This window comes from Carcharodon carcharias, chromosome 4, assembly GCF_017639515.1.
Source record: "Carcharodon carcharias isolate sCarCar2 chromosome 4, sCarCar2.pri, whole genome shotgun sequence".
In the NCBI taxonomy this organism is placed as follows: domain Eukaryota; kingdom Metazoa; phylum Chordata; class Chondrichthyes; order Lamniformes; family Lamnidae; genus Carcharodon; species Carcharodon carcharias.
Window position 1 is genome coordinate 165292708 of NC_054470.1, and position 17017 is coordinate 165309724.

General features: G+C 45.3%; 1 protein-coding gene across 5 annotated transcripts in view; it reads right to left on the reverse strand.

The window, feature by feature from the left end:
• The window catches only part of mast4 (microtubule associated serine/threonine kinase family member 4), a 528952-nt gene that overhangs the window by 5425 nt on the left and 506510 nt on the right, over positions 1 to 17017 (reverse strand). For all 5 annotated transcript variants that reach the window (XM_041186024.1, XM_041186028.1, XM_041186025.1 and 2 more), the window contains 3 exons: positions 10228 to 10454; positions 10012 to 10134; positions 4148 to 4284 (listed from right to left, as the gene is read on the reverse strand). In XM_041186024.1, the coding sequence (XP_041041958.1) occupies positions 4148 to 4284; positions 10012 to 10134; positions 10228 to 10454 (487 nt within the window). The remainder of the gene's footprint in view (positions 1 to 4147; positions 4285 to 10011; positions 10135 to 10227; positions 10455 to 17017) is intronic.

Below are 17017 nucleotides of genomic sequence, written 5' to 3' on the forward strand. Positions count from 1 at the left end.
CTCAAAGTTACCAAAGAATGTGCTATGCTGAAACTGGAAAAAAATTGTGGGATAGTAAGATCGTAAGAAATAAGAGCAGGTGCGGGCCTCTTGGCTCCTTGGCTCTCTGCCAGTTAATTAGATCATGGCTGATGGGATTGCAAACTTGACTCCACTTGCCTGGCTGTTTCCCATAACTCTTCGCCCCCCCCCAGCGAATCCCCCGAGAGAAGAAATTCCTCCTCATTTCCATCTTAAACAGGAGACCCCTTATTTTTTGAACTGTCCCCCTTAGTTATGGAGGTTTTGTGGCGCAGTGGTAGCGACCCTACCTCTAGGCCAGAAGCCTCAGGTTCAAGTCCCACTTCAGGACTCGATGTCTGCGGAAGATGCGTTCAAAATGTGGTCAAACAGACGGATTGTCAGCCTGTAAATCCTTCCAAAATGCGTAAGAGCAGAAGGCAGGCAGCAAACTACTGCAGTACTTTAATCATGGACCAGTCTAATGGAGGTCCATGGTTGTCAAAGACCTCTCAGGACATGGGAATTGGAGGAGGAGGAGGCCCCCTAGTTCTAGATTCTACTATGAGAGGAACATCCTCTCAGCATCTCCCCTGGCAAGCCCCCTCAGAATCTTATATTTTAAAAAATTATTATTCGTTCATGGTTCGCTGGCTAGGCCGGCATTTATTGTTCATCCCTAATTCAGAGGGCATTTTTTAAGAGTCAGCCAAATTCCTGTGGATCTAGAGTCACATGTAGGCCAGGCCAGGTAAGGACGGCAGATTTCCTTCTCTAAAGGACATTAATGAACCAGACGGGTTTTTACAATAATCGGCAGTAGTTTTGTGGTCATCAGACTTTTAATTCCAGATTTTTATTGAATTCAAATTCCACCATCTGCCGTGGTGGGATTCAAACCCGGGTCCCCAGAGCATTACCCTGGGTCTCTGAAATACTGGTCCAGCAACAATACCACCATGCCACCACCTCCCCCAAATGTTTCAATAAGGTCACTCTCATTCTTCTAAACACCAATGAGTATGGGTCCAACCTGCTCAACTTTTCCTCAGAAGACAACCCCTTCATCCCAGGAATCAGCCTAGTGAAACTTCTCTGAACCGCTTCCGATGCAAGTATATGAAGCATATCCGTTATGAACATTAGGCTTGATTTAATGCAGCCCGTCTCGGTGGGAACCATGGTGGCCAGGCCACATAATCGTGGGAGAGGCCCCGTGTCAGTCTCCCGCTGGCAGCAAAACCTCCTCTTTAAGTTGGGGGGCAGAAGGGGCAGATGCAGGATCCCCAGCCACCAGCAGTGGGATGTCAATTAGGCTAATTAATGAGCCAATTAACACCCATCATCTCTGAGCCCAACACAATTTGGTGGTGGCTCAGGGGTGACAAGGAGGCCACACAGCTTTCCCGCGCCTTCGGAAGGCTGCCCAGCAAAGCCTGTCAGGTTTTCCAGCGGCCTCTAGGGAGGGGGGCTTTGGTCTGGGCTCCCACCATGATCCCAGGCCCCTAATGGCTGCAGTGTTGCCAGCAGTCACCACTCCTGCTGGCAGCATGAGGAGCTGCTGGCATCTGATCGACCGGCAGCTCTCGGCAGCCAGGACTTACACCGCCGGGGTTTCCCTGCCAATTCTCCGACTGGTGGGCAAGACCCCCATCAGCCCGACAAAATCCTGGCCAGTGTTTCTTAAGAGGGTTTAAGGGTTAAAGACCATGGGCAGGATGTTACCGTGGGCTTTGTGACCCCGATGTCAGGACCAAATGGGGGTCCAGGGTCTGCATTTATGGGCAGTGAGACCGGCTCAGCGATATGCCTGAACAGGAGGCAGGCCCCCCCCGAAGTTGTGAGCCCAATGAGAGGGCCAGCAGCTCTAGAGCCCTGCCTGGACTGGGAGTGGTGGGTGCTCCTGAGGAAGATCAGAAAACCATGAGGGCACCGAGGCTTTCTTGGAGAGGTAAAAGTAAATAAATAAATCAGAGGGGAGAAGGTGCAGGCCGCTCTGTTTGGAGGTGAATCCCCTCCAAATGCATCGTTGGGGCCACAGGGGCTCACTTTCATACCCGTGGCTCCCACCTTGAAACATGGGGCCTCTGGCTCTGATGGCCCCAGGGATGGCCTCAATCGCCCTAATTGGGCCTTAAGTATGTAAACTGGTCTGATCCCCCAACTGTCCCTGGGAAAGAACCCTGGTAGCAGGAATGTGTTGGGGAGCCACCCCGATGTAGCTTCTCGCTATGTTCCCGGCCCCCACCCCTTCCAAGCCCACTGCTACGGGGCTGGGAAAATTCCGTCTAATGTTCCCTCTAAGGTGAATGCGTGTGTAGCCGCTCAGTAAACTTGAAAGTCCCACACATTGGCATAAACAGGTTGCCCACAGCAGCAGCCAAGACAACAGACTGATCCAAACATTAAATCCCAATGGCAAAAGTGTAAGAGTCTGGATACAGAGCAGGAAAAGATGCAGCTGTGATTGGAGGGAACTTGTGATTGGAGGGAACTTGTGATTGGAACAGCAGGAAGAGAGAGGAAATCTGTAATTGGAGGAGCAGCGAGAGCAGGAGAGAGGAAGTCTGTAATTGGAGGAGCAGCGAGAGCAGGAGAGAGGGAATCTGTGATTGGAGGAGCAGCGAGAGCAGGAGAGAGGGAATCTGTGATTGGAGGAGCAGCGAGAGCAGGAGAGAGGGAATCTGTGATTGGAGGAGCAGTGAGAGCGGGAGAGGGGGAATCTGTGACTGGAGGAGCAGCGAGAGCAGGAGAGAGGGGTAATCCGTGAGTGAAGGAGCAGTGAACTTGAGCTGGGGCAAGACAATTATGCCCAGAAATAACCAGCGCATGGTGAAAAGGGCATGGGTGAAGAGCCAGGACAAAGCCTCAGAGCCCCTGGAAAGACTAAGCTTCAGATGGTAAGAGCTTTAGATTCATCGGTCAAGGGATGTGGCAGGGGCACAATTCCAGGACTTGGAAAAAATTCCCCGCTAGCCAGTCAGCCTGTGTGGGGAGGGGAGAGGAAGGGCTGAGCTGGGTGAAGGCGCTGGAAACCGGGCAGCGTCTGGTTGCCAACCCTGCACTAGAGTGAGACTCTGGAACGCACCCTATTCAGCAGCTCTCAAGACCCCAGGACTCAATCTGGAGCTGAACAGCCCAGAAATGCCCACGGCAAAAAGATCAGCAACCTAGTGGGCACAGCCCATCATTCCCAGATAAATGCACACTATCTGGGGTGAGGCTGATCAAGGGATTTAACTTCAATAAGCATCTACTGCCTTCTGGCAGACAGGCTTATGATGAAGGTCGGGTTATTTATCATTCATATGGAACATGGCCAATGAACACCTGCCTTTAACATTGATTGAGACACAGATACCAGCTTAGAAACTGCAGGCCAATTGAAGCTGTCTAGGGTCACTGGATGAGAGACCAGATTAAATGAGGTCCATTTTGCTGTTTGGTGAGATGGATGCATTTTTAAGGTTGCTCATGGTATAAAGTCAGACTTTTGAGCTGTCCACATCCTTCCTGCTCCTTTCACATTTCATCTCTCTCCTGAAAGTGTGAACTGTTGTGTCAGGAAAGGGAAGCTAATAGTCCAGGTGTGAAATGTGTAAGGAGAGGTGGAAGGGTACAGATGTGAGGAGGAATGGAATGGGGATGAGAGGGGAGATGGCGAGTGCAACAATTGAGCGGAGAATTAGAATGGGATATGTGAGGAGAGGTAAAATGAAATCAGTAAGACAAGAGGGACAAAGTGCATGAGAATGCAAGAAAGCAATGGCCCCTCTAAGCTGCATGCACATGTAGCCGTGCAGCAGCCTGTAATGCACCACCCATTGAAATAAAGAGGCTACTCACAGCTTCGTGCAAGTTGTGACTTTTAAAATGTTAATTGTGCATGGATAAAAATGTCGTGCTCAGAGGAGTTTCTAGCCCATCCAGTACAAGAAACACAGAGGAAACATTGGTTAGCAATCTTGATAGTTCAGTTCGATTTGCTTCCACCTCCCAGGATACGAGTAAGGAGGAGTGGCCAAAGAGAGTCTGTGATAGAATAATCATTCTTGGACTCTGGGAGGAATAGGGTCAATTGGCTGAATGGCTTTTCTTGCTCCAGGCTTTATGTTCAGTTTGTTAAAAAAGGGAACGTAGCAGGTACCTTTCTTGACCTTCCTTCTTTTTTGTTTTCTTGCTCCGTCTCATCATTCTGCTTCTGTAGCTGTGTCTTCTTGCCGGACCAGTTCTTATTGATGTGTTCTCAAACGGCGTGGTCGTGATAGCGACCTTGTTTCCACTCTAGTCACAATCAATAGGAAAACAGTTACTCGTACAGGATCAACTTCAATTAATGAAAATGTTTTACAGCTAATTTCTCTGAAAAGTGCAGATAAAATTAATCCACGGCTGCAATTCAATGCCAGAATTAAAATGAACCATTTTATGTAGTGTGTGTGTGCAGTTATTTAAATATTGATAAAGTGTTAAAAAGTGTTTTTTAACCAAATGGGTATGAAACATGGCCAGAGGAATTCAATTCGTTGGAAGCAAAGCACCTGAGAACCAAAATATAACAGTATGAAAAAGTAAGTTACTTGGGGTTTGGAGGACGGATACTAATTTTAAAGTTCTGGTATCTTTAGTATTTAAATACATCCCTTTAGCATTATCATATAGATTACAGATTTAATCCTATTCTTCCCCTTGCATTCCTGCACATATTCTGCCATCCTGTGGGGGAGCTGGTGGCATTGTGATAAAGTCACTGGACAAGTAATCCAAAGGCCTATACTAATGTCTTGGGGACACAGGTTCAAATCCTATCATGAAAGCTTGTGGAATTTCAATTCAATTCCTTAATAAAAATCCAGAATTGAAAGCTAGTCTCAGTGCCATGAAACTATTATCGACTGTCATAAAAATGCCCTTCAGTAATGCTCTTTAGGAAAGGAATCTGCTGTCCTTTCCTGCTCTGGCCTACACGGCCTACAAACCCACAGCAATGTGATTGACTCTTAACTCTCCTCTGAAACGGCCTAGCAAGCCACTCAGTTGTACCAAACTGCTATAGAAAAATCAAAAAAGAATGAAACACAACTTAGCATCTGGCATCGACTTAGGCACCGGAAACAACAATGTCACATCCAACCCTGCAAAGTCCGCCTTATAACATCTAGGGGCTTGTGCCAAAATTGGGCAAGCTGTCCCACAGACTAGTCGAGCAACTGCCGGACATTGTCATTCTCACGGAATCATACCTTACAGCTAATGTCCCAGACACCACTATCACCGTCCCTGGGAATGTCCTGTCCCACTCAGCGGGATTGAACTAGCAGAGGTGGCAACATAGTGGTAAATAGTTGGGAGGGAGTTGCCACTGGAATCCTCAACATTGACTCCAGACCCCATGAAGTCTCAAGATATCAGGTCAAATGTGGGCATGGAAACCTCCTGATAAAAACAAAAAACTGCGGATGCTGGAAATCCAAAACAAAAACAGAATTACCTGGAAAAACTCAGCAGATTTGGCAGCATCGGCGGAGAAGAAAAGAGTTGACGTTTCGAGTCCTCATGACCCTTCAACAGAACTAGGTGAATCCAAGGAGAGGGGTGAAATTTCACACCTCTCCTTGGATTCACCTAGTTCTGTTGCAGGGTCATGAGAACTCGAAACGTCAACTCTTTTCTTCTCCGCCGATGCTGCCAGACCATGGAAACCTCCTGCTGATGACCACTTACTACCGTCTCTCAGCTGATGAAGCAGTACTCCTCCATGTTGAACAGCACTTGGAAGAAACACTGAGATTGGCAAGGGAACACAACGTACTCTAGGTGGGGGGCATCAATGTCCATCACCAACAATGGCTCGGTAGCACCACTGCTGACTGAGGTGGCCAAGACCTGAAGGGCATATTTGCCAGATTGGGCCAGTGGCAGGTGGTGATGGGACCAACATGAGGGAAAAATCTACTTGACATTGTCCTCACCAAACTACCTGTCGCACATGTACCTGTCCAGCACTGTAGGGGTAGGATTGACCACAGCGTGGTCTTTGTGATGACAAAGTCCCCATTACACACCAAGCATACCCTCCAACATACTGTGTGGCTCCACCGCCATACCAAATGGGATAGATTCAGAACAGGCAGCTCAAAACTGGGTGCTATGGGTATTCAACCACAATCTGTAACCTCATAGCCCAGCATCTTCTTTGCTCAAAACTGCTGCCATCAAGTTGGGCGACCACCTTGTTCAATGAAGAGTGCAGGGGAGCAGCGCCATGAATGCTGAAAAATGAAGTGTCAAACAGGTGAAACTACAACACAGGATTACTTGCATGCTGCCGAACAGCTGATGCAGAAGGAGATAAACAGAGCTAAGCAATCCCACCAGCCGACGGATCAGATCAAAGATCAGCGTGCGCAATATTCAGTCGTGAATGGTGGTGGACAATTAAATAACTAACCAGATGAGGAGGTTCCACAAATATCCCCATCCTCAATGATGGGAAGCCCAGCACATCAGTGCAAAAGACAAGGCTGAAGATTTGCAACCATCTTCAGCAGAAGTGCTGTGTGGATGATCCATCTTGGCCTCCTCCAGAGGGCCCCAGTATCACAGATGCCAGTCTTCAGGGAATTTGATTCATTCCAAGTGATATCAAGAAACAGCTAAAAGGCACTGGATACTACAAAGGCTATGAACCCTGACAATATTCCAGCAACAGAGCTGAATACAGGTGCTCCAGAATGAGCCACGCCCCTAGCCAAGCTGTTTCAGTACAGCTACAACACTGGCATCTACCCGGCTATGTGGAAAACTGCCCAACTATGTTCTGTCTACTAAGAGCAGGACAAATCCTACCCGGCCAATTACCAGTCTATTCTCAAAAATCAGCAAAGCGATGGAAGGTGACATCGACAGTGCTGTCAAGCTGCACTTAGTCAGCAATAACCTGCTCATTGATGCTCAGTTTGGGTTCTGCCAGGGCCACACAGCTCCTGACCTCATTACAGCTTTGATCCAAACATGAACAGAAGAGCTGAAAGCGAGGGAAGGTAAGAGTGACTGCCCTTGACATCAAGGCAGCACTTGACTGAGTGTGGCATCAAGGAGCCCTGGCAAAATTGAAGTCAATGGGAATCAAGGGGAAAACTCTCCGCTGTTTGGAGTCATACCTAGCAGAAACGAAGATGGTTGTGGTTGTTGGAGGTCAATTATTTCAGTACCAGGACATTGTCACAGGATTTCCTCAGGGTAGTGTCCCAGGCCTAACCATCTCCAGCTATTTCATCAATGGCCTTCCGTCCATCATAAAGTCAGAAGTGGGATGTTTGCTGATGATTGCCCTTGACATTTAATGGCATTATCATCACTGAATCCCCCACCACAAAAATACTGGGGTTGCCATTGACTAGTAACCAAACTAGACTAGCCGTATAAATACTGCAGCTACAAGAGTGGGTCAGAGGCTGGGAATTGTGAGGTGACTAACTCACCTTTTGCCTTCCCAAAGCCTGCCCACCATCTACAAAGCACAAGTCAGGCGTGTGTAGGAATACTCTCCACTTGCCTGGATAAGTGCAGCTCCAACAACACTCAAGAAACTTGACACATTTCAGGACAAAGCAGCCAGCTTGATTGGCATCCCATCCAACAACTTAAACATTTATTCCCTCCACCACAGGCACACAGTGGCAGCAGTGTGTACCATTTACAAGATGTACTGCAGCAACTCAGCAACTCCTTCGACACCACCTTCCAAACTTATGACTTCTGTCACCTAGAAGGATAAGAGCAGCAGATGCATGGGAACAAGTTTCCCTCCAAGCCACACACCATTCTGACTTGGAACTATATTGCCGTTCCTTCGCTGTCACTGAATCAAAATCCTGGAACTCCCTTCCTAACAGCGTTGTGGAAGTACCCACACCAGATGGAATACAGTGTTTCAAGAAAACAGCTCACCATCACTTTCTCAAGGACAATTAAATATTGGTAATAAATGTTGGCTTGCCAGTGATTCCGACATTCCATGAAAGAATTTTTTAAAACTCTATACGAAAACAAATTATCAGCATTTCAAATTAGTACAACCTCCCTTACAGGGAGAGAATGAGATAAATCTCCTCAGCAGATTTTCCACAAATGGGACATTTATTTAGCTGTCTCGGGTTGCTACATGAAGAATGAGTCTGCAAATACTACCTTTTTTAAAAAAAGGAAACTTTATGCTAGAGCATGTATTTAATGTACAGAACATATAAACAGTGTTTAGTATCTGGCGCTAATTTACTGTCATTAATTCAATCACATGGGCAATTAGGGATGGGCAATAAATGCTGACCTTGCCAACGATGCTCAAATCTCATGAATGAATAAAATTTATAGAGCAACAAAAAAAAAACTGCTGACATTGGCTGTTTCACACTTGGCTAAAACAGAACAAGATGTTAGCCCATTTGGTGCAATTGAAATTATTGAAGTAATTTAGGGATTTCTACTATTTTTCTTTCAGCAATGTGTATGCCATTTAAGTCACTTTCTGCATTAAGAGAAAAAAGTTTCAAATCTGCTTCTTAAATTTAAAACTCCTCTTCTACAAACTTTTATCTATTTCAACCAGTAAACATACAACATTTAATGCCAAAACATTGTTGGATGATTTCCCCAGAGTAGTGCTCAAGAAACATATGTATTTTTCCAGTGTAGATGAAAGAGAGTTCATGTCAGAAAAGGGAGGGAAGGAACAGAAAAGTTCTGCTGACAAAGTGCATTCACTAGCGTCAGTACAAAGCTACATCTCAGCCCACTGCGGTATGTCAAGTACAAAAGATCACCGATGAAATTTGCCGCACATATGTTATCAACAATATGGGTGGGATGGTTTTCGTCCATGTGTTGTGGGAGGTGTTCAGACCGCAGAATGCTGTTAGACAACATTAAGCAAATGTCTGGTATTATATTAAATCTGGCCCTCCATTAGATGCATCTTGTATTGCATAGTAACACTCCACCAGCTCATTAAGGAGAAAGAGAGGCTAAAACCCATTTTATTGTTACTACAGATGAACAGATTCCTTCTCCAGATTTGGACGAGAACAGAAAAGGCTAATTTAAAGCAAGGGTACAACGTGGTGCTGAAAAAGTTGACATACAATTTCGCAGCATTGACAAAATATTTCTGAAGATACATGGTACCCAGTTTGGGTGGTTATGCAAATGTATCTTATTAAGAATAAGGTGGCAAAGGCAATATAGTGCCAAGAATGGCAGGAAACGGTTTTGGTAAAGTAAATAAGGAGGAACTGTTTCCAGTGCAGAAGGGTTGGTCACCAGAGAACATGGGTTTAAACAGACTGGCAAAAGAACCTAGGGTGACATAAGGACATGGTGGAACTAGGTCTAATAGAAATATTCAAAAGGGAATTGATTAAATACTTGAAGGGAATTCGTTTACTGGGCAATGGGAAAGATCAGGCGAGTGGGACCAAGAGCTTTTCAAGAGCTGGCACAAACACAATGGGCTGAATTGAATGGCCCCTGCCTGTGTTGTATCATTCCATGATTCTATGAAACAGGCTCTTAAAATATTAATGAACAGAGTGGGCGACTAAAGGCCTTACTGTATTGGAAAAGAGTTGTTTGAATTTATAACAATAGTCATCGCCACAATATCTGTTTTTCAGAAAAAAACCATTACAATTCTGATGCTCAAGAAAATAAGTTGCTTTTACTCTGCAATTTCCCTTTCATTAGCTAGTGCAATGCATGGGAGCTCATGCTAATTTGAAAATACACCATACATTAGGGACATAAGGAGAGATTTATGGCAACAATTTATTATTTTCCAACAGGTAAAAAAATCAATTTAATAATTCAATTTTCCAACTTAACAGGACCAACAAGTATAAATTAATTCAGTTTTAGGCGCTCTAATTGAGTAAAAGAATGATGCTGTAAGTTTATTAAAAATTAAAACTACAGCTGCAGCCCAATACAGATAGATATACTTTTTAAGTGTACCTTTACGAGCAGTTCGACCACCTCAGTGTGAACTAGGCCGAGTACTGGTTCGCTATTTACATGGGTTATCAAATCGCCGGCCTTTAATCCTGCAGTGTGAGCTGCACTCCCTTCTTCAACATTCTAGCAGGCAAAAATAAAAAGAAACAATGATTTACTTTATAGTTAACAATCAAAACATTAAATTCTACACAGCACTGTCTCACATGCACTTACCCAAACAATATGATGGACTGTATAAACATCACTATCACCCATGTATACTCTAATTGCTCGTAGTGTGAAACCATACTTCTTTCCAGAACTGTAGATAATTATAGGAGGCTTCGGACTTCCAGAGCTTGTGGAGGAGTCCCGACTGGGCGATGAATCTCTTGATGAAGGGTCAGAAGAAAGGGAATGTGGGGAGATTGGACTAGCCAATGGAGAAGTACCAAAAACATCTGAAATGAAAGGACACAATGAAAAACTTATTAGGTCTCTGGCTAACTGCTGGCTGAATACACAAGAAAACACGGATATAACAGCTTGGAGCTTCAATCTTAGAACCAGTGTTAAGTATCAGAAACACATCTAAACATTCTGGGATAGATTTTAACCGCTAGTGGGTTTCGGGAGACAAAGCCTGCTAGATGCCCCTCAGATCAGATGGCAGGCCCAGTCTATTTTTGAGACAGGCCTTATTAGTAGTGTAGGGTTAGTCAGCAGCAGACTAAAAGCGAGTGGCCAGGGAGTTCCGTTCTTTGGTGGCGTTATCCTACAATTCTGATTTCCGAAGGAAGAAGTGTTGCCAACTCAGAGCTTTGTGAGATGGTTGTACATATTGAAAATTCAGAATGGATGTCAGCATATTTCACATGGGGTAGAGGTTTCAGGTTGGCGAGCAGGGGCGGGGCCTGCTCGCCGACGCGTAAAATGACGCACGGTGACATCGGGCAGGTGTCCTGACGTCACCACGCTTCATTTAGATTTTCAGTTCGGCAGGCCAAATTGTCAAAGACCTATTAAGAACAAATTGAAATAATTAAATAAGCTGCCCATCCAACCTTAAGGTTGGTGGGCAGGCGAAGAGCCCACGCGGCCTTCGCACTTATCATGGAACCTCATCCACAGGCGGGATGAGGTTTCATGTAGTGTTTAAAAATTTAATAAAAATTTTCAAAAATATTCATAGACATGTCCCAGCTCATGTGACACTGGTGAGGCCATAACTGGAGAATTATAAGACCATAAGACATAGGAGCAGAAATTAGGCCATGCGGCCCATCAAGTCTGCTGCGCCATTCAATCATAGCTGATAAGTTTCTCAACCCCATTTTCCCACCTTCTCCCCATAACCTGCGATCCCCTTACCAGTCAAGAATCTAACTATCTCGGTTTTAAATACACTCAATGACCTGGCCACCACAGCCTGCTGAGGCAATGAATTCCATAGATTCACCACTCTCTGGCTAAAGAAGTTTCTCCTCATCTCTTTTCTAAAAGGTCTTCCCTTTACTCTGACGCTGTGCCCTCGGGTCCTAGTATCTCCTACTAATGGAAACATCTTCCCCAGTTTTCTGTAAGTTTCAATCAGATCCCCCCTCATCCTTCTAAACTCCATCAAGTATAGACCCAGAGTCCTCAAACGTTCCTCATATGTTAAGCCTTTCATTCCTGGGATGATTCTTGTGAACCTCCTCTGGACCCTCTCCAGGGCCAGCACATCCTTCCTGAGATACAGGGCCCAAAATTGCTCACAACATTCAAAATGTGGTCTGACCAGAGCCTTATAAAGCCTCAGCAGCACATCCCTGCTTTTATATTCTAGTCCTCTCGAAATAAATGCCAACATTGCATTTGCCTTCCTAACCACCGACTCAACCTGCAAGTTAACCTTAAGAGAATCCTGGACTAGGACTCCCAAGTCCCTTTGCACTCCAGATTTCTGAATTCTCTCCCCATTTAGAAAATAGTCTATGCCTCTATTCTTCCTACCAAAGTGCATGACCTCACACTTCCTCACATTGTATTCCATCTGCCACTTCTTTGCCCATTCTCCTAACCTGTCCAAATCCTTTTGCAGCCTCCCCGCCTCCTTAATATTACCTGTCCCTCCACCTATCTTTGTATCATCCGCAAACTTAGCCAGGATGCCCTCTGTTCCTTCATCTAGATCATTAATGTATAAAGTGAAAAGTTGTGGTCCCAACACCGACCCCTGCGGAACTCCACTACTCACCGGCCGCCATCCTGAGAAGGACCCCTTTATCCCCACTCTGTGCCTCCTGCCACACAGCCAATCTTCTATCCATGCTAGTAGCTTACCTCTAACACCATGGGCTCTTATCTTACTGAGCAGCCTCCTGTGCGGCACCTTGTCAAAGACCTTCTAGAAGTCCAAGTAGATAACATCCATTGGCTGTCCTTTGTCTAACCTACTCGTTACCTCCTCAAAGAATTTTAACAGATTTGTCAGGCATGACCTTTCCTTGATGAAACCATGCTGACTTTGCCCGATTTTACCATGAACTTCCAAGTTTTCTGAAATCTCATCCTTAATAATGGATTCTAAAATCTTACCAACGACTGAGGTCAGGCTAATTGGCCTGTAATTTCCCATCTTTTGCCTGACCCCCTCCTTAAACAGGGGGGTTACATTAGCGATTTTCCAGTCCTCTGGGACCCTCCCAAACTCAAGTGATTCCTGAAAGATCACCACTAACGCCTTCATTATCTCTTCAGCTATCTCCTTCAGAACTCTGGGGTGTAATCCATCTGGCCCAGGTGATTTATCCACCTTCAGACCTTTCAGTTTTCTTAGCACCTTCTCCTTGGTAATGGCCACCATACTCACCTCTGCCTCCTGACTCTCTTGAACTTTGGGGATGTTACTGGTGTCTTCCACTGTGAAGACTGACGCAAAGTACCTATTCAGTTCTTCCGCCATTTCTTTGTTCCCCACTACTACTTCTCCAGCGTCATTTTCCAGTGGCCCAATGTCCACTTTTGCCTCTCTCTTACCCTTTATATTTCTAAAAAAACTCTTGCAATCTTCTTTTATATTACTGGCTAGTTTACCCTCATATTTAATCTTCTCCCTCCTTATTTCTTTTTTAGTTGTCCACTGTTGGTCTTTGTAGGCTTCCCAATCCCCTGGTTTCCCACTGTTCTTCATCGCATTGTATGCTTTCTCTTTAGCTTTTATGCTGTCCTTGACTTCCCTTGTCAGCCATAGTTGCCTCGTCCTCCCTTTAGTATGCTTCTTCTTCCTAGGGATGAATTTTTGCGGTGTCTCCCAAATTATTCCCAGAAACTCCTGCCATTGCTGTTCCACTGTTTTTCCTGCTAGGCTCATCTCCCAGTCAATCCTGGCCAGCTCCTCCCTCATCCCTCTGTAGTTGCCTTTATTCAACTGTAATACCGTTACATCTGATTCCAGCTTTTTCTTCTCAAATTACAGGGTAAATTCTATCATATTATGGTCACTTCCTCCTAAGGGTTCCTTGACCTTAAGCTCCCTTATCAAATCTGCCTCATTACACATCACTAAATCTAGAATTGCCTGTTCCCTAGTGGGCTCCACCACAAGCTGCTCCAAAAAGCCATCTCGTAGACATTCTACAAATTCCTTTTCTTGGGATCCACTCCAACCTGATTTTCCCAGTCTACCTGCATATTGAAATCCCCCATGATCACTGTAACCTTGCCTTTCTTACACATCTTTTCTATCTCCTGGTATATCTTGTGCCCCACATCCTGACTACTGTTCGGAGGCCTGTACGTAACTCCCATTATGGTTTTTTTTTTACCTTTGCGGTTCCTCAACTCTACCCACACAGATTCTACATCATCTGACCCTACGTCATTTCTTGCTAGCAACTTAATTTCATTTCTTACTAACAAAACAACCACACCTCCTCTGCCAACCTGCCTATCTTTTCAATAGGATGTATATCCTTGGATACTTAGCTCCCAGTCCTGATCCCCTTGCAGCCATGTCTCCATAATGCCCCCCACATCATACCTGCCAATTTGAATCTGCGCCACAAGCTCATTTACCTTATTTCGTATACTGCGTGCATTCAGGTACAACACCTTCAGTCCTGTATTTCCCGTCCCCTTTTCATTATATTCCATCTGCCAAGTTTTTGCCCACTCACTTAACCTATTTATATCCCTCTGTAGATTCTTTGTGTTATCCTCTCCACTTGCCTTCCCACCTACTTTTGTGTCATCTGCAAACTTGGCGATAGTACATTCACTTCCCTCATCTAAGTCATTAATATATATTGTAAATAATTGAGGCCCCAACACAGATCCCTCTGGCACTCCACTAGTTACAAGTTGCCATCCTGAAAATGCCCCCTTATCCCAACTCTCTGACTTCTATTAGTTAGCCAATCCTCTATTCAAATTGTATGCTCAGTGCAGATGATATAGACCCAGCAGGGCTATTGCTGTCAGAATGTCTCCAAGTACTGAAAAATGCAAGGGAGACATGTATCCAGTGTGCCCGCATGTTGCATTTTTCAATGCTTGGAGACAGTCTGACAGCAACGGTCCTGTTGGGTCCATATCATCTGCACTGAGCATAAAATTTGAATTCAATTCCTTTTGTGTTTGGCTTGTGTAATACTCTTTGAAATGGCTATCTGGAAAACATGTCAATGGTTATTACTATATGATCTGAGCAGAATAGTTCTCAATGCTGTGCCTGTAGATGGTCTAATAGGGTCCATTTAATTTAATATTTCCTTGTTCTATTAATTTATTCCATAATAAGGACAGCAATCCTTCTAACTTAGCAATGTTTGTTTCAGAAGTTCATTGGTCACTGCCATTTTTTTTGCTTTTATTCATTCTTGAGGCGTGAACATTGCAGGCAAGGCCAGCATTAATTGACAATCCCTAATTGCCATTCAGCAAACGTAGCCTTCTTGAACTGCAGCAATCCAGGTGGTGTAAGTGCAACCACAGTACTATTAGGGAGCGAGTTTCAGGATTTTGACCCAGAAACAGCGATATATTTCCAAGTCAGGATGGCAAATGACTTGGAGGAGAACTTACAGGTGGTGGTGTTTCCATGAGTCTGCTGACCTTTCTCCTTCTAGGTGGTAAGGATTTGGGGTTTGGAAGTTGCTGTTGAAGGAGCCTTGGTGAGTTGCTGCAGTGCATTTTGTAGACGTCAATCAAGTGGGCTGCTTTGTCTTAGCTAGTGTCCAGTTTCTTGAGCGTCGCTGGAGCTGCACTCATCCAAGCAAGTGGGGAGTATTCCATCACACTCCTGACTTGTGGCTTGTAGATGGTGGACAGGTTTTGGGGAGTCAGGTGATGAGCTACTCGTCGCACGATTCCCAGCCTCTGGCCTGCTCTTGTAGCCTCAGTATTTATATTGCTAGCCCAGTTCAGCTTGTGGCCAATGGCAACCTTCAGGATGTTGGTGGTAATCTTCCATCTCGTAAGGCGATTTGCGCTGCAGTGGCTGACTCTGTGTTAAGCATCATCCAGTGTGGCTCAGAAGCTCCACTATGGCATGGCAGTCTGTGCTGCATTTGCTGCAGAGGAAGACAGTGGGCTGAAAAGGTGCAGGATTTGCTGGCCTGTTTTCTCTGGGCCCTCTTCTTAGCCAGCTGAGTACTTTGTTTCTGCTCGCCTTTTCCAATGCCCTTCCAAACAGTGAGCCTCCAGAGTTCATGGCCTTCAGCGACTGTCTCCCAGTTGTAAGTCAATGCCTGCCATCTTCATGGCTAGCTTGCAGGTGTCCTATTAGTAGAGGTATGGATGTCCAGGAGGTTGGAAGGCCAATTCACTGTGCAGGTCTTTGGCTATACAGGCTTTCTATGGTGTCTAGAGCTTCCTTGGTGACAGTGTTTGCCCTAGAGTAGAACTCACGGTAGTGTTCCACCTATCTCTCCAACTGTTTATTGCAGTTGATGATGACCTCCGCTGCCTTTCTTGTCAATTGAGCTGCTTTCTTTATTGATGGATCAGTTGCCCCTAGCATTCCCTGTGTTGAAGGACATCTGGATATTCTGGCAGAGTTGTAAATAGTAGTCATTGACACATTACCTAGCATTTTGTTGGACTTTATTTCAAGTGGCTCTTATTGCATGCAGACATTTCTCCCCCGGATCTCTTGTAATTAATGGGCAGAATTTTCCCCCCGTTGTGGGGGGGGAGGGGGTTGGAGAGTTTAAGAGCAGACGCGCACCTCCGATCAGAGCCCCCGATCGGGAGTGCACCATTTTACGTGGGTGGGCCAATTAAGGCCTATGCGCTCCCTGTGCGGGTGGGGAATTCCCTGAGCCGAGAGTGCGTTCTTTCGCGCAAGCGCATGAAAGAGCACACAGATCTCCCTGAGGCTAAGTGCAGCCTCAGGGAGATCGGCTCTACAATAAAAAATCTGAAAAATGGAAATAAAAATTTTCCCTGACATGTTCCCTCATGTGACACTGTCACATGAGTTTGGACATGTCCATCACTTTTAAATACACTTTAATTACATTTTTAAAAATCTACATGAAACCTCATCCCGCCAGTGGGTGAGGTTTCATGCTTTTCCTAATTCCTCTGAAGCTTAAGCCTGGGGCTGTAAGGGATTCAGTTTCCAAGTGACACCGTGAGGAGGCACAGCTAGGGACTTACCAATAGAGAGGCTGTGTAATGTCAAGCCAAGACTTACATATTTGGCTCTCTATTTTGCTAGCCAGCAGTGTGGGCTGAAAATGAGAAGCAAGCAGGCACACAAAAGCGGAAAGCATGCTAACTGTCTTCACCCACACAGTAGACACATCGTATCAATCTGTTGGACACACAACATCCCAGGATGCTGATGGTGGGGGATTCAATTATGGCATTTCTGTTGAATGTAAAAGGGAAGGGGTTAGATTTTCTCTTGTTGGAGATTATCATTGACTGGCACTTGTGTGGCACAAATGTTACTGGTCACTTATCAGCCATAAGATGTAGTAGCAGAAGTAGGCCATTCGGCCCATCAAGTCTGCTCCACCATTCAATGAGATCA